At 47.7% G+C, this 25,558-nt stretch overlaps 9 protein-coding genes across 9 annotated transcripts in view; 4 read left to right on the top strand and 5 right to left on the bottom strand.

Moving 5' to 3' along the window:
- TREMEDRAFT_63612 (uncharacterized protein) overlaps positions 1 to 1,091 on the bottom strand; it is a gene marked incomplete at both ends in the record, with an annotated part of 2,165 nt that extends 1,074 nt beyond the window's left edge. The window contains 5 exons of the mRNA XM_007005786.1: positions 165 to 462; positions 552 to 563; positions 589 to 689; positions 753 to 965; positions 1,019 to 1,091. Of these exons, the coding sequence (XP_007005848.1) occupies positions 165 to 462; positions 552 to 563; positions 589 to 689; positions 753 to 965; positions 1,019 to 1,091 (697 nt within the window). The remainder of the gene's footprint in view (positions 1 to 164; positions 463 to 551; positions 564 to 588; positions 690 to 752; positions 966 to 1,018) is intronic.
- A 4,282-nt stretch (positions 1,092 to 5,373) lies between these two features.
- TREMEDRAFT_63614 (uncharacterized protein) lies at positions 5,374 to 6,077 on the bottom strand (the record flags this gene model as incomplete). The annotated part of the gene is made up of 3 exons (XM_007005787.1): positions 5,374 to 5,441; positions 5,483 to 5,759; positions 6,063 to 6,077. 3 exons carry the CDS (start codon positions 6,075 to 6,077, stop codon positions 5,374 to 5,376), a joined length of 360 nt encoding a protein of 119 aa, XP_007005849.1.
- A 1,822-nt stretch (positions 6,078 to 7,899) lies between these two features.
- TREMEDRAFT_63615 (uncharacterized protein) lies at positions 7,900 to 11,027 on the top strand (the record flags this gene model as incomplete). The annotated part of the gene is made up of 3 exons (XM_007005788.1): positions 7,900 to 8,316; positions 8,440 to 9,060; positions 9,174 to 11,027. The coding sequence occupies 3 exons, from the start codon at positions 7,900 to 7,902 to the stop codon at positions 11,025 to 11,027; spliced, it is 2,892 nt and encodes a 963-aa protein (XP_007005850.1).
- A 1,235-nt stretch (positions 11,028 to 12,262) lies between these two features.
- On the bottom strand, positions 12,263 to 12,903 carry TREMEDRAFT_57333 (uncharacterized protein). The gene has a single exon (XM_007005677.1). It carries the CDS (start codon positions 12,884 to 12,886, stop codon positions 12,305 to 12,307), a length of 582 nt encoding a protein of 193 aa, XP_007005739.1. The 5' UTR covers positions 12,887 to 12,903; the 3' UTR covers positions 12,263 to 12,304.
- A 276-nt stretch (positions 12,904 to 13,179) lies between these two features.
- Positions 13,180 to 13,964, top strand: TREMEDRAFT_72000 (uncharacterized protein). Its single transcript, XM_007005884.1, has one exon. The coding sequence runs from the start codon at positions 13,625 to 13,627 to the stop codon at positions 13,844 to 13,846; it is 222 nt and encodes a 73-aa protein (XP_007005946.1). The 5' UTR covers positions 13,180 to 13,624; the 3' UTR covers positions 13,847 to 13,964.
- A 403-nt stretch (positions 13,965 to 14,367) lies between these two features.
- TREMEDRAFT_18004 (uncharacterized protein) lies at positions 14,368 to 15,652 on the top strand (the record flags this gene model as incomplete). The annotated part of the gene is made up of 4 exons (XM_007005549.1): positions 14,368 to 14,509; positions 14,612 to 14,799; positions 15,096 to 15,230; positions 15,392 to 15,652. Coding segments are annotated over 4 exons (726 nt in total), but the record flags the coding sequence as incomplete, so codon positions are not given.
- Positions 15,653 to 16,505: 853 nt separating this feature from the next.
- TREMEDRAFT_44788 (uncharacterized protein) lies at positions 16,506 to 19,975 on the bottom strand (the record flags this gene model as incomplete). The annotated part of the gene is made up of 12 exons (XM_007005656.1): positions 16,506 to 16,701; positions 16,900 to 16,983; positions 17,150 to 17,239; positions 17,316 to 17,540; positions 17,669 to 17,718; positions 17,919 to 17,985; positions 18,031 to 18,088; positions 18,200 to 18,268; positions 18,389 to 18,545; positions 18,780 to 19,262; positions 19,472 to 19,761; positions 19,828 to 19,975. 12 exons carry the CDS (start codon positions 19,973 to 19,975, stop codon positions 16,623 to 16,625), a joined length of 1,800 nt encoding a protein of 599 aa, XP_007005718.1. The 3' UTR covers positions 16,506 to 16,622.
- Positions 19,976 to 21,026: 1,051 nt separating this feature from the next.
- TREMEDRAFT_44791 (uncharacterized protein) lies at positions 21,027 to 23,308 on the bottom strand. Its single transcript, XM_007005657.1, has 7 exons — positions 23,215 to 23,308; positions 22,501 to 22,996; positions 21,821 to 22,331; positions 21,512 to 21,665; positions 21,275 to 21,397; positions 21,178 to 21,226; positions 21,027 to 21,114 (listed from the first exon to the last, which is right to left on the bottom strand). The coding sequence occupies exons 1-7, from the start codon at positions 23,266 to 23,268 to the stop codon at positions 21,080 to 21,082; spliced, it is 1,422 nt and encodes a 473-aa protein (XP_007005719.1). The 5' UTR covers positions 23,269 to 23,308; the 3' UTR covers positions 21,027 to 21,079.
- A 641-nt stretch (positions 23,309 to 23,949) lies between these two features.
- TREMEDRAFT_23680 (uncharacterized protein) lies at positions 23,950 to 24,872 on the top strand (the record flags this gene model as incomplete). The annotated part of the gene is made up of 3 exons (XM_007005556.1): positions 23,950 to 23,995; positions 24,225 to 24,370; positions 24,528 to 24,872. Coding segments are annotated over 3 exons (537 nt in total), but the record flags the coding sequence as incomplete, so codon positions are not given.
- Positions 24,873 to 25,558: the final 686 nt, after the last annotated feature.

Consider the following 25,558-nt stretch of genomic DNA (forward strand, 5'->3'; position numbering starts at 1 on the left):
AGTTTGGACGATTATACGTTATAATCCTCACCGTCATACTAATTAGCAGGAGTCACTTCGGCGTAGTACGATAGGTGGTACTCTCCCGGCAACGATCACACGCTTCGTCAACACCAACCGCGATCCAACGACCAGCCTCGGACTTCATCTTCTCCCACAAGTACTCTTCTTCCCCGCAGTGATCTCTTCCACCCGTTGCGGCGAAGGCTCCCCTCTGGGAGAAGGGGGGGGAGCAGCGACGGGGGCGGCGGGAGCAGGACCGGCGGCGGGAGCAGGACCGGCGGCGGCAGCAGGAGCGATGGCGGCGGCAGCAGCGGCGGCAGCGGCGATGGCGTTGGGGGGGGGGGAGAACCCCGGAAGAGGAAGAAGAAGAGGAAGAAGAAGAAGAGGAAGAAGAAGAAGAGGAGAGGGAACGGCGTCGTTTCTGGCCCACAATTTGAGCAGGGGGAGGGGCAGGAGCGGCTGCGAGTTAGCAATGTCTTGGAGAGCTAAAGAACAGATAAACAAGGCCAAGTTCGGCGAAGGTGTGAGAGGTTGGACGAAGAACTCACGCTCAGGACTATCTACGTTGTTGTCCTCTACACTAACCGCCACCATATCATCATCCGAGTGTTCCTCTAACTCGGTTTCACCCTCCGACACGATTCTATCATCCTCATCACTATAATCACCCCCTTTTCCTTCGAAGTCTGACTGATCGTCCGACTCCGAACCACTGAGCGACTCCTGGTCGGAGGAGGACGGAGACTCACCAGGACGAAAGGCGGGCGTCCTGCGGCGAGGGCTGGCGGCAGGAGGGGAAGCAGAGCGAGAACCAGGAGGAGGAGAAGCAGAGGGAGAACCAGCGGGAGGACCGACGGGAGGAGAAGCGGAGCGAGGAGGCGGGACATCGCCAGACGGCTCCCCCAAAGAGAGGGTGCCGAGGCCGAGGGAGGAGACTTGGCGAGATCTGTCGCCGAAGGAAACTGAACATCAGCCAAGTCCGGCGAAGTAAGGTAAGTGTCGAGGAATAACTCACGAGCAGACGACACCATACCACCAAAGTTCCTCATGGCGGCGAAAGGGTTAGAGGTGGGAGTAGGAGGGGCCATGACGTTAAAAATACTTAAAGAAATAAAAGATGATTCAAGATGGGAAAAAGAGAGAAGCTCGACGAACTGCTCAGTATTTAGTATAATCAAACCTAAACCCTCGTCGTCAACATGCGGCAAACTTCGCGTTTCATCAACAAAAGGCATCGCAGGGACGATCAAAATTCCCACGCTATAGTGTCTCATCTCAATATAAGCGAGGGTTACTTCGACAAACAACGGTGTTGTTCGGCTGCCATTTCAGGAAGCGTGTCTCACCTACAAAAGACACAGGGCTTCTTACGGCAAACCTCGACGAAGTTAGGGGAGTCTCATTGTCGGGTTTTGGAGTGAAAGGAGGCCCAACTACGAAGTGCGGCGCAAAGAGCAGAAGGGTGAAAGATGGTCATGGGGAGGGAGAGAATGGGGGTACTACGCTGCTAAGTTCTCTTGACACGACAGAGGTGTAATCGCTCACGAGGACGTTCGCGGCTAAAGAAGGGGGCGACTGTCACGAACTACGTCGTGACACCTCGATTATTCCACCAACAATGACCCTCCTTTGACCATCAAAACCCCCATCACGCCTTAACCTCTTTACTCTACACGTAACTCAGGACTTCTGAGACCAAGTACGGCGAAGTTAGACGGAGTTAGGCTAGGTAGGGACAATGGGAGCAGAAGTACGGCGAAGTTAGACGGAGTTAGGCTAGGTAGGGACAATGGGAGCAGAAGTGCGGCGATGTTAGGCGGAGTTAGTCTAAGTAGGGACAATGGGAGCAGAAGTGCGGCGATGTTAGGCGGAGTTAGTCGAAGGAGGAAGAGGATGGCCGAGGGCTCGGGGAAGGCGGAGTTAGTCGAAGGAGGAAGAGGATGGCCGAGGGCTCGGGGAAGTTGGACGAAGTGCGTTGAAGTACGTCAAAGCGCGAGAGGGTTGGATGAACGTCTAGGAGGAGTAGATAATATTAGCTGAGAAGATCGCTGAAGTTCTTCAGCGATCCTTGATTGTTGTCAGTAGTGAAAGACAGATAGAGATAGCTATAAATCAAGATACATCGCCATCAGTAGAACAAAACCCTAGTTAGAGTAACTACGCCGAAGTACGCCGTAGTTACACCCCTTTCGACGTCTGCGCCCTCCTGGTTGGGTGAGACATCGACTCAGAGCGTGAAGTTAGCCGAGGTTCGTCGACCGTCGGTCTATTAAGAAATAGTTGTTCGACGGCCGTGACAACAATGGAGGAAGAGATCCCCCTCAGACCCGGCTTATATGCATAAATGAGCTGACGTTTGACGTAGGAAAGACGTGACAGAATCTGCGTCTTTGACATGTTATGCGTGAATACTATATACTAGGAGACAGGAGAGACTATAGGTAAAGAAGGCGTAACTGAGGCAAGTGCGTATAAGCACTTGTATAGACAATGATAGGCAGACAAGAGACAGGGGTAGGGGTGTCTGGAAGAGAATCTAGTAGCTCGGTACTGATCAGTATGTAGGGGATGGTTGGATCCACTACAAGGAGTTGGAGGCAGTGCTGCATTAGGTAGGGACGGGTTTTCCCCTTTTCAAGTTTTCCTCACTGGGTTTGCTCAATAGCGGTTTTTCACCTGTCCGAGTATGTACGTAGACGCTTGCAGCAGGAAGAGGATGAGGACAAGGATACCCGTAGACAGTATATAGTACAATCAGCAAAGTACCAACTTTGCTGATTCTTCAATATCATTCTTTGGCTACATCGATTGCAGAGGAGACACGATCTATTAGCACCAGAGACACCTAGATTTCTACGAGACTTCCATCGAGTTCAACCCAACCTGCAACTTAGTCATCATGTTTCCAGTACCGTTACAACTGTGTATCATCCTCAAACAGACGGACAGACTGAGCGAGTAAATCAACAGATGGAAATCCTACTCGGGATGTGTATGAACTATAACATGGACAATTGGGATCAACTTCTACCAATTTCTGAGTTTGCTTATAACTGTTCGCCACATAGTAGCCACGGTTTGTGTCCATTCGAAGCATGTTATGGCTATGTACTGCACTACGACATCCATTCACACGATATTCAATCAAAGTCAAACAAGTTAGAGCAAAGATGGAAAGATATGGGAGAATTACATGCGGCGGTTCAAGGACAAGTCAGGACAGCCAACGAGATTAGTGGGGAATATTACAACAGGAAACACAAAAGCATTCCAGAAGAGTTCAGAGAGGGACCACAGGTACTGCTAAGTACAAAGTATCTGACTACGGAACGACCAAGTCGAAAATTAGAAGCAAAATATGTTGAGCCTTTCAAGATTAAAAGGAGGGTAGTGTCATGGCCGTCGAATAACTTCTTCCTAATAGACTGACGGTCGACAAACTTCGGCTAACTTGATGCTTCTGACTCGATGTCTCACCCAACCAGGAGGGCGCAGACGTTGAAAGGAATGTAACTACGACGTACTTCGGCGTAGTTACTCTATCTAGGGGATTTTTTACTGATGGCGATGTATCTCGATTTATATTGTAGTTATCTCTATCAATCTTTCACTACTGACAACAATCAAGGATCGCTGAAGAACTTCAGCAATCTTCTCAGCTAATATTGTCTACTCCTCCTAGATCTTCACCCAACCCTCGTGCGCTTTGACATACTTCAACGCACTCCGTCCAACTTCCCCGAGTCCCCGGTCATACTTCTCCCCCCTTCGACTAACTCCGCCTAACATCGCCGCACTTCTGCTCCCGTTGTCCTTACCTACCCTAACTCCGTCTAACTTTGCCGCACTTCAGATCCCATTGTCCCGACTTAGCCTAACTCCGTCTAACTTCACCGTACTTCTGCTCCCATCGTCCCTAGACCCCCCCTAACTCCGTCTAACTTTGCCGCACTTCACCATCCTTATGCCCCAGACCCTTGTATACCTTATTCTCCCGTTGTACTTCGCCGTAGTTGGTCTCAGATGTCCTAGGTTACGTGCAGGGTGAGGAGGTTAAGACGTAATCCGGGTTTTGCTGGTCAAAGGAGGGTTGTTGATGGTGGAATATTCGAGGTGTCACGACGTAGTTCATGACAGGTAGGAAAGAACGCCTTTGAATTGGATCTACCTCCGTCAATGAGAGTACAGAATGTCTTCAATGTTACGCTGTTGGAACCGTATCCTAAGGAAATGATACCAGGTCGACAGACGAAGCTCCCACCACCTGTGGTAATTAACGGCCAGGAAGAGTTCCATGTGGAAGCAATTGTGGATAGCAGAATTCGACAGGGGAAAGAGGAATTCAAGGTAAAATGGTTAGGATACACAGGAAATGCAGTGTATGACTGGGAACCACGAGAAAATGTAGAAGAGCTGGCGGTTTTTGACGAATTGCTAGAGAAGAGGAGAAAGGACCCCAGAAGGGGGTGAGAATTTGATCAAAAGCGACAAAAATCGGTCAGGAATAAATGCATACACAGGAAATATAGCTACAAGTGGAGGAATATAAACACACTAGTCCATGGAGGCGGTGGAACCGGCTCGGAGACGACGGACCGAAGCGGGAATACGAATGACGTTGCGGTGAAGAGGAGTATGAGGAGAGGAAGAGGGGCCCGCGACTGGTTGTGAGGAAGTCAATCCGGTAGGATCACCAGAAGAAGTGAGATGATCCAGAGTTTCAGAAAGAGAAGGAAGGACATAGTCTGAAGGAATGAGGTGAAGAGACTTGTAAAGACCCAGGTGAACTGGGGGTAGAGGAAGGAGGAGAGAGGAAAAGAGGTGGATATAGGCGGAAAGTTGGGTGAGGGAAGAGGATTAAGCTCCTGGGAGGAAAGGGATCGATAAGGAGCCGAGACAGCGCAGAGTTTGTGCTCCGGACGAAGGTAACCTTGGAGGTGACCATCTTTGCTCCGACAGTAATACCCTATACATCAACATCGACCAAGTTTGAAGCAAGAAGATAGATACCTCACGGAATTTGGCCTCAGGATTGTTTGTCTTCACCGAACACTTCAAAGTTCCCTCAGCAGAGCACTCGCCGCATACACCACCGACTGAACTGCATCAATATCGAGCGGACAGTAGCAGAAAACTCACAAGGACCAATACAGCCAACACAAAAATCTTCACCACCATCGAGACGACGCTGGCAATAGGAGCAAAGCTCACCTTCTAGGCGGACAACCACACCATTCTTGTTGTGGAGGCGCCAACCTTGGGCCAGACAATCAAGCAGACAGTCAGGATTTGACAGAATTTGAGGGAGAAAGGACTCACGGCATTCCGAAACCACTTGACAGTGGGATTGATGGCGTTGGTCTTGCGAAATCAATCGAGGGCTTCGTCTTTCAAAGCTTTACCAACCAAAGAAAAAGTCATTTTGGCCCAAAGAACAGCTGACGAGTCAGAAAGGGACAGAAGTCTAGAGAAATCTCACCGATTTCCGAGTCCTTTTGAGCGGCGAGGGCCTTGGCAAGTTCATTGTTGACAGGAATCTTGTGAGGGGTGTGAAAAATTTGTCCGAGTTCATTGGGAACCTCCACCAAATCCTCTGAGTAGTCAGAAGGAGGAGCAGCGGGCTTACTGGCAGGAGAATTTTGATTCTCAACGATGGTGCCGTGTTTGGACTCAACAGATTTGACGGGAGATGGATCCTCACCGGTGGCAGATGGCCCAACACCCCCGTCAAAGTCAATAAATTGTTCAAGGTTGGCCTGATCATCCAATAAGGACGGATGGAGGTTTTGATCACGAGAAGGGCGGGATCAATATTGATCGATGATGGTGTCGAGAGCTCCTCGGGAGGCGTCTACCAAGGGAGGTTGAGAGGGAACAGGCGCTTGAGAAGTAATTCTCATCCTTTTGGTCTGGCACAGAAGATGTTCCGGGTCAGCGGAGGGTAGAATGGCCGCGGTAGAGGCTCCAGTTTGGCGGGAAGAGGTGGAAGGAGACAACTAAATCTCGTCAGCCAGTGAGGAGTAGTGAGAAGTACATCGAGTTCGAAGGGAATTACTTACAGTGCGCTTAGACATGCTTACAAACAGAAGGGAGTTGGAATGATACCCTAAGATATAAGCAAGATATGGATGGATAATGATAGAAGAGTAATAAAGAGCGACAAACAAGAGGTAAAGAGGGAATGAGGAGGAAAGAAGAGAGAAGACAGGGAGGTAACTTGGTCAGTAATTTCTCAATCACATTGGAGGTCCGTGCGGGTGACGCGTTTCATGGCAACCGTCACACTAGCGTGGGTGTGAGGTCAGGGTGCACCAAAGGTGTCTCAGATTGATCCATGTGAATCACCTGGTTACAGGATTCAGGATCCTCGGCGAAGGATCCTTGAGACAGGGGGGGAAACTTGTTACGGGGTAACAACAAATCGAGAGAACTCTATCGAGTTTGACGGATTAGGATGGAGGAAAGCAGGAGTTGGAGGCAGTGCTGCATTAGGTAGGGACGGGTTTTCCCCTTTTCGAGTTTTCCTCATTGGGTTTGCTCAAAAGCGGTTTTTCACCTGTCCGAGTATGTACATAGACGCTTGCAGTAGGACGGTGTAGTGCCGGAAGGTAGTCGGGGTACTTAGGACACGTGACCAGAAGACTTGAGAAGAGTGGCACACCGGAGAATCACATGGACAGTCAATCATATATTTATACTTCTAACGTACTTTTCCATATCATTTCATAATATTCATACGTTGATACGTTGATACATATTATTATCACCCGAAGCCTATCCCAAACCCACTCAACCCTAGACAACACTATCAATCCAACATCCACCCCCGCTTGGGGAGGTGTCAGTTCCCCAGTAGCCCAGACCTCCAGACCCGAGGGTCGACCGATCCCTCTTGACGACAGAAGGAGGATGGTCCGAGGGTGCTACAACGGGGAGTAAGACACGGATACCTGTAGACAGTATATAGTACAATCCGCAAAGTACCGACTTTGCTGATTCTTCAATATCATTCTTTGGCTACATCAATTGCAGAGGAGACACGATTCATTAGCACCAGAGACACCTAGACTTCTACAAGAGTTCCATTGAGTTCAACCCAACCTGCGATTTAGTCATCGTGTTTCCAGTCCCGTTACAAGCATGCATCAAGCCTACATGTCTCTATACTTATCACGTTCCACTCACACACAGTAAACCAAAGACAATCGAATCAAGTTCAGAGGATAAGATGAACAAAGGGATATTTGAAGAAAGAGGAAATGAGTCTAGTTGTTTGGCTGCCGTGGGCCGATTCTATTGGCTAACAATGTAGCATGAAATCGTGTGCGGAGAAGGAACGACGGACCGCCACATTGCCACACTGCCACATGTCGCCACCCGACGCATGTCATAGATGGGTCAGACGGTCGAGCAACGAGGGTGATCTTTCCCCCGTTCTTTCTCATCCTGATTTGTCCCTCAATGCCACTAGTCCCTCGTGTTTATCATTGCAGTACAGTATCAATCAAGGTATAGTTGGGATCCGTATGAGAAGCTTACGCATTCCCCGAAAGAGCCCTCAAAAGGTTCTCCGCAACGTTTTTCTTCGATGGAGGGCGTCATCACTGATGCTATCCCTCCCTCCCTTTCTTCTCCGGTTGCTTCTCCTTCACCACCTCGTCAACCTTGCCATGCTTCTGACATGCACACCACCTGATCCTCTGAAAGATTGACAATAGGTTTTTGACAGGTTTCAACATGGGATATACCTTCGGTCGGTCGTTCCTTCACCACTGGCGCCCTCCACACTCATCCATATTTATCGTCACCGCCACCCACTCGTCATATTCCTTGCCATATACCCACACTGACACTCACGTAAATTGAAGCAAACTCACAAGCGAAGAAGTAGCTGGAATGCCACGGACTCACGCAGACACTCGATCCATCAGGGCAGTCTTATCGGCACCATACCCGTTGCCAATCATCATAACCCGCTCGACCTCACAACCTGCTAACCATCCTTCCGATCAAGTTGACAATGGAGGGCCAAGTCGCTCGACGTCGTCCTCATTCCATGAACACAGTCTCACTCCACCTTCGAGGCCAGTGGAATCAGCGGCGCAACATGGTTTTCCTTCTTGGATCGATGCTTGGTCTCAACCTTCACCGGCCTATCCTCCTGTCCCATACACCAGACGAGCTGCGAGTCAACCACCCAGTGCCGGTCTTGGAAAGGTTGATTCGGGTGACAAGACAAAAGGAGACGGTGATATTGAGGAGGTGGCCCCTTTATGGTCGTCATTGCAAAGCGACGGTCTGCATACACTGGATGTGAGTTCTCATCATCTCCACTTCATCCTGTATCTACCCAATCTAATCTGTTAAGCTTGGGAACGGGTAACCTCACTGTGTTTGCCACACATCGTTGACTTTTACTTGATGCTGACTATACAGAATGGAGACGCCTTCTTCGCCTCCTTCTTTGGCGTCCCAAATGACGACAAGCGGGAGAGTATCGACCGACCCCTGACCGCACCGGCTGACCTCCCTAGAGCAGAGTCAGGAGTCGAGGCCTATCAGACATTGACTGATCAAGCCGATCACGTCAACAACGATCTAACGTCCACACATCCTGAAATTTCATGGGACTTTGGGGGTATCTCCGTACCAGCCAATCCGCTACCTCATGACCACGGCTCTTCCCTGTACCCTTTCGCAGAAGAAATAATTGTGCCGTCAATTCTCCTCCCAGGACTGACTACTGCAAACGGACGGCCCCTTATGCCAATAGCTCCAAGTGAGGATGTCGGGTTGGAAATGATTCAGTCTTTTGCGGCGACTTCCATCGCTGGCGATGAGGACGATCGCTCCGTCACACCTACCAGAGCCAACCCTCATCCACGTACCCCGAAAGCTAGTCGTCAAGGTCGGCTCGGCCTTTCTCATCAAGCCGTCGCCAAGATACCCATGTATGACATTCCCACACCGTCATCTCGAGCAGGGTGGGAACAAGATTCTGACGACGGCGAAGCGGATGAGGAAGTGAGCAGAGCTGGTAGACATCATTCCCCACCTGTGAGTGATCTATTTGCCTTCCGTGACACGCCTTCGATAGTGACGCGTAGCTTTCCCCAACAATGATTAAGGACTGGATATGTTGATGAGCCGGAATAGATGCTGATTGGCAGTCGGCACAGTTGGTCACACCCGAATCACATCATCGTCCCGGATTTTTCGGGGCTACCAATATCGCCCCTTTCACATACTTTCCCAAATCCAAATCCTCCCGACGTCGACGGCCATCTCAGGGTTCTGTAGCGAATTTAAACGAGTTCGACAGTGATGCGACTAGCACAGTGACGGTCGTTCGTGTCCCACGAGGCAAACTCAGCAAGGTCAAAACGCGTCAACACGTCGAGGACAAAAAACGAGAGCGAACGCCGACCCGAAGAGAGACAGATGGACAACGTTCACTGCTCTCACCTCCCTCCTCCAATAGGCCAGAAGCGTTCACGCATCCACGGCAGGAGAAGCCTACACACGATTCTTTGCCTTCACCGGCCCCATTTCCACGACTCATCAATCAGCCAGTTGACCATGTCAAGAGCTCACCCTCCCGGTCAATGCCTCCCCCTCCTCTGCCCTTGAAGCCCCGATTACCGCCGAAGACCATCTTCAACTCTCAGTGGCATGTCCCTCCGCCTCGTGCTGAAACTGAGCCAAAAGCTTGGACACCACAGCCTATGTCTATCGATCCGCGTTCGGGAGATGCACGATACACCTCTTCTTGGCCCCACCCTCTGCCACCTCGAGAGGCAGGACCCGGCCATTCAACAGGTCCACCTGGGACTTTAGACGTCCTCACTTTGGCAGGATCACTACTCTCTGATCCGTATTTCCAACAACTCGCTCGTGAAGCTCATCAACGACAGACAAGCGCAGGTGCTGGTGCAGGTCCCTCCTCGTTGCAACCTTGGCCCGATGCGGGCCCATCTGGTTCTTCTCGACCTGATCGTTACAACTCCCCTCAAAGACATCCATCTGTACCTGTCAAAGCATGTCACGACTTTCTCTTACAGAGAAGAATTCACACTGCTCGTCGAAAACGGCAACGCAAACGAGAGCTAGAAGAGACAATGGAGGGAATGCCACTTCGGACAATCAAAGAATTACAAGCTCAAGTGGAGAAGATGATCAAAGAAAAGTTCGGGGTGATTCGTCAATTGGCGGGTGATACAATGGCGGGGGAGTATGAAGAGAGCATGGACGAAGATGAGACATCCGGAGAAGAAGAGAATCAAGTTGGGGAAAAGCCAATACAGCACACGTATCATTCTTTCCCTTCTCATTTACGTTTCGAATCACCCTCTCGGAGTCAGCACCCAATACATCTCACATATCAACCGATGCCACCGATCCATTCTCAACCTCAATCTCAACCCGGTCAATCAAAATACTTCCAGCCTCCAACAACTCAATACGTACAATATCCCTCTCAACAAAGAGTATACCTTCCCGATCGACAATTACAAGAACAACAATCTCAACTTTCACCCGAACGTCGACAGCAAAGAGCATGGACTACTGCGCCTCCTCAACCGCCTGTACGTTCCGGACCCATGCAAATGTCTCAACCTCCTGCTTTCCCTCCACAAATTCGTAATGATGGATCACCCAGTAGATACCCCGGTCCGTCAATGGTGAATCGACAGAGTCAGCAGGCCAAGACGACGCAAGCTCCGATGATGAGAACAATCGATCCGCACAAGATTCAAAATTGGTCGAGTCATGTGGCTGCCGCCGTTGCTCACAGTTCGGAAAGAAAGGCCAGTGGGGAGGAGTTGAACAAACCGCCGAGGAAGAGAAGAAGGTCATTGAGTCATGATACTTTTCCGGCACCACAAGTCGATTATAGAGATGATGTTCGAGCAGGAAGTGTGGTCCCGGCGGATGCGCCACCACCGGGATGGAAGGGTAAGGGAAAGTTGTTGGATCCGGTGGAGATAGGAGGTACGTGGGAAAAGAGATCAAGACAGGAGTAAGACTTGTGAGATCATATTTAATTTTTGATAATCAGCCTGTATTTTTAAAGTGGAATCGAACGTGGCTGCGGTGTGGTACGGAAAGTGATGATGAAAAGAATTGAGGATTTGTACACAGCAGATAGACTTGACACTATACATACGATATGAATGGGAAGAACATAATTTAACATAGGTTCTTCATGAAGACATAATCCCTTCAGAGGATTGGAGAATTGATCAAAAGGCAGCCATATATGTGATCCATCCTGATAATGCGAAGAGGAGGATCACACCACCTGCGACTTGGTAATTGTACATGCGTGTTGTTGCAGGGCTGTGAATTAGTAAGTAATGCCGGGACATCTCAATTGTTTTCATGTGAAGTACTGTTCACTACCTTGAAGCATGCGTGTGCTGAGACAACCAATCATCATATCAGAGGATAATAGGGGTGGACATAAACATGTGAATCCTCGTTCAAGTGGTGTGACGAGTCAAGTATGATGCTTTGAGGTGACAACATGAAACGATCACGACTTGAGGGAAAGACGCTAGTTTCATAACCCTTTAGGCTTTGGGAGTAAAGAAAAGGGAGAGAAGGAAAGGGGGGGGGGGCGAGGTGAAATAGACGAAAACAACAGAAACGTAAACCGAGGTGATGAAAAAAAGAGAAAGAAAACCACTGACTTGTTGACCATTGCCAAAGACCATTTCTTATATTCCTTAGGATCAACCGGTGAACCAGTCTGTGCATTCCTCTCTATCGTTCTACGAGTGGTGTTAACTCTATCACATCAGCATCGCTTTAACCTTTGAAACAAACTCACGGAGCTGGAGGCATATTCTTTCCGCTTGATCAAGCAGTTCTTAGATTATCCCCCTGGTCTCCTTATGCTACACAAGCTGAAGAATCGATCTTGTATCTTCTGGCTGAATTCAGTCGATCAGTGGAGAAGAGAGAAATACAAAAATGACGATGTTGTGGCTCACAAGTCAGGATGAAAGGGACTCTCGGTGACTGGGAGATGAAAGGAAGGTGAGTGGTTGGTTGCTATCAGCGCGAGAACATTTGGACATTACTCGAGTAGTCTGAAAATCGTCAACAAGGTAAGTCATTAACATACCCCAAAATAGCATCAGTACATGGTATGGTAGCGACACCTTGTAAGTTGCCAATTGAGTTGTCAAACAGTAAGGTCGCTCACCCGGAACTTGGTCACACCCGGTCATTGATCATTTCTTCCGCAGATTGTATACACATCACAAGAACGCATGTCATGCATTCAATATGCTACCTACACACATAAAATGATGTGACGGACAGTACTTGGCCCCTGGCTACTCTCCAATACCTCTAACATGCCTCCTGCTTGTTCTATCACCGATGTAATCGTTTCCGGCGCATCCCCTTCCGTGCGATCCTCCCTTCCTTCCGGTCCCCCTTTGTTCTTCTGTTTCCCCTTTTTCCTCTGTTCTGCTGCCGCCTCAATCTCCCGGAGCCTCTCAAGTACCGTCCCACCTGTGAAATTATGTGTCCCAAGGTTCCCTACAGTAGCACCTGATTTCTGACGCTTTGGAGGCTTGAGGAGAGCATGCAGCTCCTTGTTCTCCATTTCTACTATTGTACGTTCCGACCGTTCACTTTCAAGTTCGGTAGTTACATCTATGAGTCGTTTCTTTATTGGTGTGGCATTGATAGCTGGTGTATTCCGTAGGAGCTCATCATTCTCGGAGGTGATTGATGCAGAGGATTGGGAGTGAAGAAGCGGACGGGTGGGTGTCTCGGTGGGAGTAGAGAGTAATCGATACACAACATTGGGGTTGAAAGGGTGTAAACCGGACTTCCTCCAACCAGTAGCAATATGCTCCTTCGTCATTGCTAGCTCTCTGGCTGTTACTAGGTCCGCTGCCCACTTCTCCTTATCGATTGATGTTGCATTGTATCGAGTTGCAATGTCCGAGAACTTCATCAAGTGACGTTTGAGAGGACTAAAAACACCGGTATCGAGTGGTTGTGTCCAATGGGAGGAGTGTGGAGGAAGGACCATGACATCAATTGAATGTTCGATACAAAAGCTGATGAAGTTGGCCTTGACATGACTTCCGTGACCATCTAAGATAAGCAGTCGACGTTGAGAGGTATCGGCTGGAGCTGTCATCGGTTCAAATTGTGATTTCAGCCAGTAACAGGCAAGTGCATTACTTGACCACCCTTTCAAGCTTGTTGTCCATTGCCAACCCTCAATATCTCGATCTTGTGGACGCATTCGGAGGTTGAATTCCGCTTTTCCTTTGAAGATAATGATGGGGAGAAGAGCTCGACCTACAGCTGATACACACTCGATTGCGGTAACCCATTCCTGCCGACCCTTCTGCGCTTTCACCACCTTTCCCTTCACACTTTTGTCTCCTTCTGCTACTGTCATTACTTGAGAAGACAAGGTAGTACCAACGTTATATCCTGTCTTGTCCATGTTATAGATGTTTTCTGGCAAGTAGTGATATTGATTGCGGAGTGCTGACATCTCGGTAAACCATCTCTTGATGAGTGTCATCTCACATCCATCGATTCGAGCTATATCCAGGGCGCGAGACCATGTGGTTTTGACTTCAGGATGTCGGTTCTTGAACTTTTGAAGCCAATTGACTCCAAGAGGTATGATGATGTTATTGGGATTGGGATTGTGAGAGAGCATGAGTCGGTTTTGACGAAGATTCTTTGCGATCTCGGTAATGTGAGCAGGGGATGGGGGGTGACCGCTCTGAGAAGATCTACGGATATAATTGACGATGCAGTCTTCTTCTTCAGGAGTCAGAGCTTGAAGACGGCGATGTGATTCCTCACGGGAGGAAGGGGAGTGGGACAATCGGTAAGACAGGGTAGATTGGCTTACACCAAAATACCGTGCGATTTCTCGTTGACTTTGGCGTTTGGAAGGGGGTAGATGTTTCTGGGATTTATACTTCTCAATAGCGGCCTCTAGTGGATCTGCTGTGGTCTGCATAATGATGAACAGACAAGAGGCAAAGAGAGATAAACAACACGTTCGATATATCACATGTAGGACGCGACACGTGATCAATGACCGGGTGTGATCAAGTTCCGGGTGAGCGACCTTAAGCTACTCTCCTAGTCTACTGGCTACTTACCGGAGTATTTCGTAAAGACGACACAAAGGAACATTCGACTCAGCAGTTACTTTAGCCTAAAAAAGTCAGTCACAACGAGGGCTCTAAGCTTTACGTAAGAATACTCTAGCCTGCCGGTGTATGCACTGGAATAACCGTCGGTGGTGAAATTCCCTCCCGATCGCTTCCTCCTTTATCCGCACTTCCAACCATGATCAAACCGTCCATCCTACCAGCGATAAGATATCATATCTTCCGTCAACCCTTACCTTACCCCTTAGGACTGAAACTGCAAGAAAAAGTCATAGATGCTAGATTGGGGAGAAAAGAGAAAGGTGTAAGAGTGACACAAGATATCGTATTTCTTCTTGGTAAGTCCTGGTCCACTTCTCTCTCTCGACCTTTATCATTTGCTATGGTTTCCGTCACGCAGGAGATGGCATGTATGGAGAAGCTATACTGAGTACTTACAGAGCACACACCAACATATACTACAGGAAGAAGAGACAACACACCTAACCCTGATCACCTTCACCCTGAAGAAAAGAAAGTTCAGAATGTTGGAGCTGGGTTTTATATCACTAAAAGAGGTGGTCAGGTGACTTATCATGGTCCTGGTCAATTAGTGGGGTATCCTATATTAGATTTGAATGTCATGGAGGTGAGATTCATTTCCTCCTCTTTCTCGTCCGTGACACCTTTTCTGAAGCTTCTCCTTGACGCCCGTCACTTCCTCTTTAGACATTTTCTCTCCATACTTCTGCTCTTAATTCTCTTTTGTTCACTTCGCATGTCCTCACTTTCTTCTTGTTTCTGTCCCGAGTAACCCACTTCCTCCTCCTTTTCCCCGGACACGGTAAGCTTCTCGATGACAGCACTCAGAGTTTGGAAGTTCAGTAGAAAAACTCCCAGTGGCCGAACATTAGTCTCAATCATAATCAGAGCGGCTAATACCAGCTATCCACTCGATGCTACGTAGACAAATTACAACGTCTTCTAGCCGGGTATTGCATCAATGATCTCAACCTCCCCGATATTTCAGCCCCTCATCCTGACGGACACGTAGGAGTTTTCTCCTCTCCCGTAGAGAAAGTACGTCGTCCCCATTCTCATTGCTTCTCATCAAATCCCATTCCTCGTTAGAATCATCTCCCCCGTCCTCCTCCGTTGACACTTCTTTATCTGCTCTTTCTCTTGTTTGCGCGGAGAGTCGAGATCCAACAACATGCTCAGATGTTAAGTACTTATAACAGGTAGCATCCATAGGTATTCACTTACGACACCGTATCACCTCTCACGGTTTCTCCATCAACGTGACTCCTGAACCTATAAAATGGTTTGATCTCGTCCTTGCTTGTGGTCTTGCAGATGTTCACGCCATCTCAATAAATCAACTCCTTCAACGTACCTCTCTAACCACCGGAATATCTGCTCGTCAATTAACAGTGGAAGAAACAGCCCGGAGTTTGTTGAAAGTTTTTGAGAAAGCTTATGGAAGGGAAATTGTTGATCTCTCCCACGAACTTCCTGGAGGGGGTAATGAGGAGATAGAAGAACTGAGAAAATTGGTGGAAGGTGTCGAGGTAGAGGCGGATAGATTGAATAAAGACAGTGGGGGATGGGCGAGAGAACCGAGTATGTCGGTGGAACAAATCTTACGGTAGTTCATCGAACGGGACACTCAACGTGATAGGTGATGCCGGTTTTTGCAGTGGGCCAAGGTCGTATCTTGGGCAATGGATGCGGGATGGTCAAGGATTTAGAATGTTGTCAGTGTTGTTGGGCTAGCCGTCTTCGCTCTGTTTTCCCTTCCCGAGTTCGTGCTATGAAAGCGCCGAAAGGAAGACAAGTATCGTTTGATAGCTTGAAAAAGACGGTAAGTGAGCTACAATGTGTCATGTATCGATCAGAGTTGACAACAGAGTCACTTTCAGTCAACCACAGTCTACGGAAGAAATGTGTCGGTGGTCGTGTCAGGTGAGAAAAATCGCAGTTCACCCCAAAACAGTTCCATTCATGTCAATCACATTTCTGATCCTAATCGTCATACACCGATCGTCTTCAATTTGGGAGATGACGGGACTGTCCATCCACACCTGCCGTTTAACCGTTTGGCATGTTCATCTTCGTCGCTGACTTTTCAGCTCTTCCCATCACTCACGCCATTGTAAATAAATTGCGCTGAACGGCTCAGGATCAAAGTGGGTGGGAATCTGTTTTGGTCCGTCAACGTCAGTCGTCGGCATATGGACATCGAAGCCTGTTTCGAAGAGAAGTCTGTTGCTTTACTGGCGTACCGAATCTATTCCGACTGGCCTCGCTTGCCAGCCCATTGGGTTCTGGAAAGACGAATACAGTAATCAATTAGATTAAATAGAATATGACATGCAAGATCTTTTGATTGACCGCTACATCGCTTTCGGTGATATTATCCGCTAACATCCCAATGTCCAACTTCATCTTTCTAGATGTCTGGCTCTACTTTCAATGCCCCTTGTTAGGAGAATACCTCGAACGCTTACGCAAAGCTGGCCCATATCTCATCAAGACCATAGGGATGGGTCTAGCAATGAGCGTCATTCTATCAATCTGTGTGAATTGGAAGACGAATCGATTTGACAAACATGGGACTTCACTCCGACCATGAACCTGACATGATTGAGTATCATTGTGAAATGAAATAAAAGCCATAGATTGAGGGGCGAGATGAAAAGGACAACACGGAGTAGTGTGAGGACAAAAGAGAGGGACTACGACTCACGCCATGAGCAAAGCAAGAAAACCGAGGAGAGAAGAAGCCCATTGAGTACCGAGTTTTTGATACATCTGCACTGCGAACAGAGGGCTAGTAAGTCAGTCACAGGCCGATTACAACAGAACCTAACGCCAGTCACCCATTTCGAGCCATGCAGCCATCAATCATTGAGGAAATCGTCGAAAATGTTGAGAAGATTGGAGATTGTGGTATAAGGAAATGGTAGAATGTCAGGAAAAGGAGGAAGTGAACTCACAATGCAGCACCGAATAACGATCTAGTAACTGTAGCTCCCGCCAAAGCCGATGCTGCCGCCCAAAGATAAACGTCGATAATATAGTTGAGTCTAATCATTAGTATACTGTCTTTAAACTCATCCTGGACAATGTTCCAAATAGAAGCCAGTGAAAAGTTTCACTCACATACTGACAAACATCCCTAACACTGCAAAACCCAAAAGTGCACCTGCCAAAACGGGACTTATCCAATGAATAGAAGGATAACTAGTCCATCCAAACCAAAACATAGCTACGACCATACTCCATCCTGACAAAACACAGATTTCCAATCGTTTTTCAGGTTTGGGAGGTGAAGGTGCATGATTAGCTGCGTGACGTTGGTATCGAGGTTCGATGACTGTCAAAAAGCTACGTGTAAGCTTTTGAATCCGACTAATTCGATTGTAGTAGACGTTTAATGAGACCTGGTGAGTGAACGTAGTGAGGGGTCGAAGGACATGGTAAGGGGGAAAAGTAGGAGAAGTGAAAAAACGTACAATATCACACATGATAAACCGCCGCCGAAAAAGCCCAAAAAGGCAAGACCCTATACGTTAGTCATCTGGCCAATTCTTTAACCTAAGAATGTCGATGAATACCAATGCATCGTAGTGATCATCTGGGCGGTGCAGTGAGAAGTTGGTGTGGGCAGGAGAGCTATGAAGTCGCTGTTAAGAGATGATGAAAAGACAAAATTCGAGTGAAGCATACTGGGGAAGACGAGGGAGACTTGACAAGGGCACTTACATTCTCCCCGGAATTGAAGCCATGGTTGATGATGAATACAAATGGATATGCCTCAAACAACAGATACCTTATCAAGTCAGTCAGGTCACATTTGTCGTATAGAAAAACTCACACGACACCATAGACGAACGACATGTACATGACCACTGCCAAAAGCATCGGTTCGAGAGCTAAAGTGATCAGCTCCTCACCTACTTACCCAAACCAGTATTCTCCTTCTTTGATCAAATCCGTGATTTCCGGAGATGGGTGATTGTCATTGATGAGAAACGATGACTCACCTAACATGACGAATGGTTTCAATAGGATATCATTGAGTCGGTCTTTGACTCTATGACTAGCCCGTTCAACTACTCATCAGCTAGTCCGTCTTCTCACAAAACCAATGCAGCGACGAGTTTGATACCCTGAAAAGATGTGGATCAAGTTGCGTTGGAGGAAAAGGATGATGGATCTATCAGAAAACTTACGAGGCGCATAGTATCTTTCTTCACCAGTTTCTTTCCTCAATCGTTTGGCCTTCTTCACCAGGATGGTTGGACCGTAAGTCTCTGGCACACAGAAAATAATGACGACAAGACAAAACCCTGCGAACATGGTAAGAATCCAGAATACCCAACGCCAATTCTGACTATCAGCTCCTATTCCTCCAACTACTACAAATGATCACGGTCCGGTCCAGTCATCCAGGCAAGCGACGTAAAGAGGAAGAGGAGGAGAGATGGGCAAGTTGAAAGGGAAGAATAAAAACATGTCACGGGTCGAACATAATAGCTGAGGTGAGATAAATAGGGCTAGAAGTGGCGTTTCTCTGAAAGTTCACACGGATTTTTCGATCAGAAGGGATGACTGTCAACTCACCGTCCCTGAAACCTCAATGAATCCCGCGACTATAGGACCTATAGAAGGTCCTGCGAATGGTGCCAAAGCAAACCAAACCATAGCTGAACCTCTCCTATCTACATCCCAAATATCCGCCAACAAACCCCCAGAATTCGTCAAAGGAGCAGAAGCAAACGTCCCTCCTAAAAATCTGAAAATCAAGATACTAGCTGGGTTCTTGGCTAGAGCGCAACCGACTTGAAATCCGGTATAAACGATGAAACTGAGTATGAAAATAGGTCTACGACCATATATCTCAGAAGCGGGTCCCCATACGAGAGGACCGCAACAATAACCAGCAACGAAGAGTGAGATGGTAAGGACTGCAACTTCTTGAGAGATGTGAAAATATTCTTCGAGATCTGTTATAATTCCGGAAGGGGAAGAAGATGCGAAGGTAGAGTTGAGTACGAATAAACCGGCTAGAGAGGTTAACCACCAACGATAGGCTACTCCCCAATTCTGATTATCAGCGAATGCTAAAGGTTTCTAGAATATTGACCATGTAGTCGTGGTCAGCGAGATAAATATTTCGAGGCGCAGTGTGTGCGGTAAGTGGATGGATCGGTGAGGAAAAGGAGATAGGAAGGTATGGACTGCTGGATGTTTGGACTTTCGGAGCGATAGAGGATAACGAAGAAGGATGGGGGGGGGGGGGAGGTGAAATCTACCTTAGGATTAATCTTTTCACCCGGTTCAAACTTCACAGCCCAAGGATCAGGTCCTTTAATTTCCCTTTCTAATTCTCTTTCTTCTTCTTCTTCCCTACTTCTAACAGCCGTCAAACCTTCTTCGGCATCAATACCAGCAGGTGCAACTCCACCCCAATAACTGACGACAGGAGGTTGACTTTCATGTCTTGAAAGAGGTACCATACCGAAACCTTGAACAGTTTCTTGACCTCCACTTGGATCCCTATGAGAAACAATAGTTCCAGTTGCGGTACGTTCGATCCTTGAACCTGGATCACCATGAGAACCTATATTCCAAGTTGGCATATGTTTCAAATGACCCATTCTTTCCTCACCTTCCGAACCATCATGATGTGTTCCGTGTGTTTCGATGTTTCCATCTTGATGAGTATTTGGAGATAAATGTAATTCTTTCGAAGCCATTTCCACCAATACACCTCCTGTGGAACCTCCGATGGTACCTGCTTGAGGATCTTTATCCATACCTAGACGTGCTTTTGCACCTGGAAGAGATTGACCATGTAAACCACCAGCTATTATAGGTATTCCGCCAGGTTGACTATGGAGTGTCACACTGGATGAATCGGAATTTTCGGGAGATTGACGAGGTTGTGAGGTTTGTTCGTGAACTGAGGGATTGATAGGTACGGTGGTTGGAGCTGTTCTGACTTGTGTCAAAGGAGCGGTGATGTTTGTCGGATCTACACTAGGATCTGTGGGTTGAGCATTTAGATTCGTAGGATCTTGAATTTTGTTTGAAGTAGAAGAAGGAGAAGAGGTATCACGACTCAATGGTCGACCGAGGTTGAGGGGATTCCACTTGGACATTTCTTCTTCACTGGCGGTGACGTTTTCGGCGACAAGAGAGGGTCGGTACAACCTGGCCACTGCTTCTTGATCGAGGCGTGCAAGCAAAGCCGGGAGTCGTAGATCGTGGAGGATGAAGAAGATAACAAGATGAAGACTGTATACTTGACAGGATACGACAGATGAGACGGCGTATGAAGATAGAGTTTACGCGGGTAATCGGGTGATTGAAATTCCTCAATTTCAATGTTTGTGTTCAGAATGATGCCAACCTCCTAGATCGAAGTCGATCTGAACGACAAATGACAAGCTCGCGTGAGTTGGTATCCAATGAGGGAGAAACAGACTAAATGCGACGAATATAAACAAGATCGTCCGGATCTCTACCAATGTATCTGCACGATGGTGTGATCGACTCGGTCAAGCGGAGAGGAGAGATACGTCGGTTTACCTGCTGAGTCAATGAAAGATCTTTTCGGAGATCCGCGGCTTGTGACAGGATAATGTTGCGGCCGAAGAACTGTGCCGCCTGGCAGGTAATCTGAGCGTGTTGGCACAAAGTATACAAGCAACAAAGCTACAAGGCCGGAAGAAGGAAGAAGAGACGAGGATGACGTCGACTGCGTTTGTCACTTTTCGCTTTCCCAATGCCGATCCGTGCCGAGCGCCAAGACGAGTCACGTGTCACTGATGAGTAGAAACAACCCCAGGATGCACAGAGTACCAGAACAAGGCTCATATTCCATGCATCTGTCATGTAGTATCGCCCTCTACATAAGCTCAGACGGTCATGAGTGACATGTCATTGCGTATCCCTATTCATCAGCATCGTGCGATCATAGGAAGAGACCGATAGTGGAGAGAAATCAGCAACGTACGGTTGTAATCGAGCACACCCTCCACACGTCCGACAGCTGCGATGGCAATCTATTTCATTCAGCTTTCTTCTCAAGATGAATCGAAAAAAGGACTCACATCTTTGTCCCATAGATACTTCTGAGCGACACGGCGGATATCATCGGGAGTAACGGCATCAATATAACGTCCAATCTCCTTTGGAGTGTAGCGCTTGCCCGTGGTGATCATTTGTCGGCCGATCTGACATATCAACATCTGGTCGCACACAAGAAGTCGCCAGGGACCAATTTTTGAGCGGCGATCGGCCGAATAGACAGTCAAAGCAGGATCGGATAGAGACATGGGAAAACTCACATCTTCCGCAATCGCCGTCGTTCCGTCCAAACCAAGTAACAACGATGCTTTCAATTGCGATTTCGCGCGCTCGACTTCTGATGATAGAGGAGATACGGACATTCGACTCCATTCTTTGAGAGTAAAGTGAAGACAATCATCGACGTTCATGTGACTGAGGTCAGTGTGTCGTGCGATGCAAAGTCAAAACAGTAAGGACATTATGGTGGACGCGGATAAGTTGGTCCCACCCCATGTCAGACGGGGGTGAACAGGGAGATTGCAGGAGCATGCGTCGACCGGGGAGATCGAGAAACGTTCAGGACTCACTTTTCCGTAACGATATAAACACCCCACAAACCAGTATCAGAATAACTCGTAGAGAAAGACATGTAAGAATTTGCCAGATTGTTGCTACTCATAATATGACTCAATTTTGAGCTCAACAATGGACTAGCGCCCAAACTTCTATCCCAGTTTCCAAAGATGCTCTGCATCACCAACATGGGCCAATAATCAGGACTCCTCCATCCTACACCTTCAACGGCGATGGCGATGTTCAATGTACTCATGGTGTCATCCCTGATTCGGACGTCGGACCCGACGAATTGGGTTGGGGGATGCGCTTGACCACCAAGAGGGATAGGGTTGGATGAGACGGGAAGTGAGGCGAAATGTTTTTCCGCCAACTTGACAAGTTGATCATGTTCGATGGAACCAGCACCAACGAGGACCATACGGTCTGCGGTGTAGTTTTTCTGGATGTACGAGGTCAAGTCCTTTTTGGCAATGGATTGGATGTGAGCTTTTGGGCCGAGGATTGTTTGACCAAGAGGTTGTCCTGGAAGTCAGCGCGAACACGCTTGGTCTCTCTCTCTCGCACGGAATATCAGTTCGGTGCCCGACCTCCTGCGATTTCAAATGGATCCTGTTTCTCATTTCAAGAGAAGAATGCGTATCTCGAGGTAACGCAGATTTGATGAAACCTTACGTGAGAGACGTCGACTCACCTTGGAAAGCCACGGCGTGCAAATGATCAAAAACAACCTCTTCCAATTGTTTATCAACCTCTTCCTGTTCCCTCAAAATCACATCTCTTTCCCTCTCAATAGCACTCCCATCCAATTTTGAATTCTGCAATATATCCGCCAAAATGTCAACAGCTTGAGGAACGTCCTTATCAAACGCTTTGGCATAATAAACAGTTTGTTCTCTACTCGTATAAGCGTTCAAATGAGCTCCTAAATTTTCCACTTCCAACTCTAATGCAGTTTGAGAACGTCCGCCAGTACCTTTGAAAGCTAAATGTTCGAGAAAATGAGCTGTGCCTGATGCTGCAGAGTCGTCTGCTCGAGAACCAGCATCGATCCAAAGTCCTACGGTCGAGGTTGACATACCGGGGATGGTTTCGGTAGAGACTAAAAGACCGTTTGAGAGGACAGAGTCCTCGGTGATGGGGTTTGCATATTTGGGAAGGGAGACTGGAGTTGCGAGGGATCGGGTGAGCTGAGGATTAGCTTCCCATCTTCTTGGTCCATAATTGCATTGTCTATCCACAGAACATTAATTATGAGGATTTCTTTCGTGTCATTCTTTGGTCCCAGAAGGATGTCAAGAAGTAGCTTTATAAAAAAGGCTAGACGGCAGAGGTCTATCGGGAGAAGGGTACCACGATACCCGTGGGTGGTATGATCTGCAAAAGTCCCAAGCAAGGATTGACTCACAGGTCTTCGAAGTACTGGGGAACGGAGACCCCTGACAAGACGGGAGGTTAACATTGTCAAAATGACGTCGGGTAGAAGGATACAAGGAGGTGGGTAAAGCCTGGGTGACGATTGGCCGAGGGGGTTAGGAGGAGCACGGAAGGGCAAACAAATGAGAAAACGCCGAGGTGCCGCTGAATAGGAGAGAATGTGGCACTTTATAGGAATGAATGACCTCCACGCGATCTTCCACGCCGAGTAACCCAATTCACTCACTCCCCTTGTAGGTGGATATATACCTTACAGTAGAGTACTACTACTTGCTACCATCGCATTCAAGATAACATCCGGGTTGAGCTGGCACGACCAAAAGAGCGTTCTCAGATTCTCACACCCTCTCCGCACCCACATCAGAGCTCGACCAAGCCTACCCTTCCGACCTCACCTGGAACCACTCTACACCCCACGGCGGTATTCCGAGTGATAAACTCTGATAGATACTACAACTTTCCTTGGCTCTCAAGTGGGCAACAAGTGGAGAATAATAGAACAACAAACAAAAATCTCAACATGCAACCAAACTCTTACTCTTCCTACCCTCAACAACCCCTCGCATTCTTCGGTACCTCCTCATCGCCTTATTATCCCCCCTCCCGGTCTTCCTTGGAAGGAAATATGGCTTCGTCTTCGTACGCTAGTGGAAGTATGAGTGGAAATAGGTTGGGGGTCATGACGGGTGAAGGGAGATGGTGGGAGGCATTTGGGACGGGTGGTTTTGAGGGAGAACCTAGTTTGATGGAAGGTGAGTTTTCTACTGAGTTGTCTTTTTTTCGTTTCCGGCGCCATGAATCCTGTCTTCTCCTCTGTGACATCTTCACCGCGATGTTAAATACTCCCTATCTCTTCTGGTCACCCTATGAGGTTATCTCCCCTTCTCGAAGGTTTCAAACAGCAATCTGACAAGGAAGTAGGAGAGGATTATTGAAGTTAATTGCCGACCGAACGTTTAATGGTCGAAGAGCTAATCTTAGAACTCGAAATCAACCCCTCTCACATCCTTCAGAAAAGTCTCACGGTACTTAACCCATTGAGCAAAGTAGATCAACATATAATGGACGACGCGGATCTAGCTGGTCCATTAGTTTTTTGTCTCGCATTCGCTTTCTTCTTACTACTTGTAAGTATCATCCTCTCTCTACCTGAATTTTTACACTTCATTATCTCATTTGTTCTCTCACAAAACGGAAACGATCCAATCAAGAGCCGTTAGTGTCCTTGATTCCTAGTTTGGACCTCTCAAACGATCATCTGATATGGTTGGGATCTAATCGCAGTCCGGAAAACCACAATTCTCTTACATATACGGAGTCGCCCTTCTCGGTACAACAGCCATTTATCTTCTCCTGAACGTCATGTCCGACATCCCTATCGACGCTTATCGTACCGCATCCGTTCTCGGTTACTGTCTCTTACCCATGGTAGGCGTAGGTGGTATTGGTATGGGAGTAGGGATAGATCATCCACTCGGTTATCTTCTCAGTGTGGGGAGTATCGTATGGTGTACTCATAGTGCCAGTGGGATCTTCGTGGCGGTTTTGAGAATGGACAGACAAAGATTATTGGTTGCCTATCCTGTTGGATTGTTATATGGTTGTTTTGCTCTATTGAGTATATTTACAGTGAAGAAATAGATTGGTATACATGACGTACGATCATGTGAGTTATTCAAATGATTGAATTTACTCGCCGAGAATTTTCATCACTAGAACTAGTTATTGACCCGAAGTTTTTGACGCTGTGTTCTCATAAGGGTCTCGAGAGACAAGAAGGTACTAAACACAGGAATGGATACTCTACTCATGATTGAAATATAGACCACAATGACTTTTAGGTTACATGGCAAAAGGATTTCTCCCCCGTCTTCATGTCGGTTGCCAATCGAAGGCTCGTTGAACCTCCGATCTGGTGGCGGGGGAAGACTCCTCACCGTACTTGTGCGAAAACTCTTACAGATCCACACATGTTGATTGAACATTGACTCGATCCTCGAGCCAACGTATCTCCTGCAGGATCACGCATCCCTCTGTGGGAAAGGCTGGCCACAGATCTGGGTTGAAGCGGGAGACCCTCACGCCTCCTTTCACGTTAGAAGCTCGAATTTAGCTCGAATTTCAATTTCCGTTCGATGATTCTTGCTGTCCATTCCAGATACATTTTCACCAGAGATTTCCTGACATTCTTTCAACTTGTACCTTCACACTTAAATCATTTGTTCTCCTTCCGACCTCTCTCGGTTTCATCACAATCCGGTGGTCTCGTGCTAAAATGGATACAAATTCAATCGAACAGGGATTTAAATGGTCTG

Source organism: Tremella mesenterica, assembly GCF_000271645.1.
Source record: "Tremella mesenterica DSM 1558 unplaced genomic scaffold TREMEscaffold_8, whole genome shotgun sequence".
In the NCBI taxonomy this organism is placed as follows: Eukaryota; Fungi; Basidiomycota; class Tremellomycetes; order Tremellales; family Tremellaceae; genus Tremella; species Tremella mesenterica.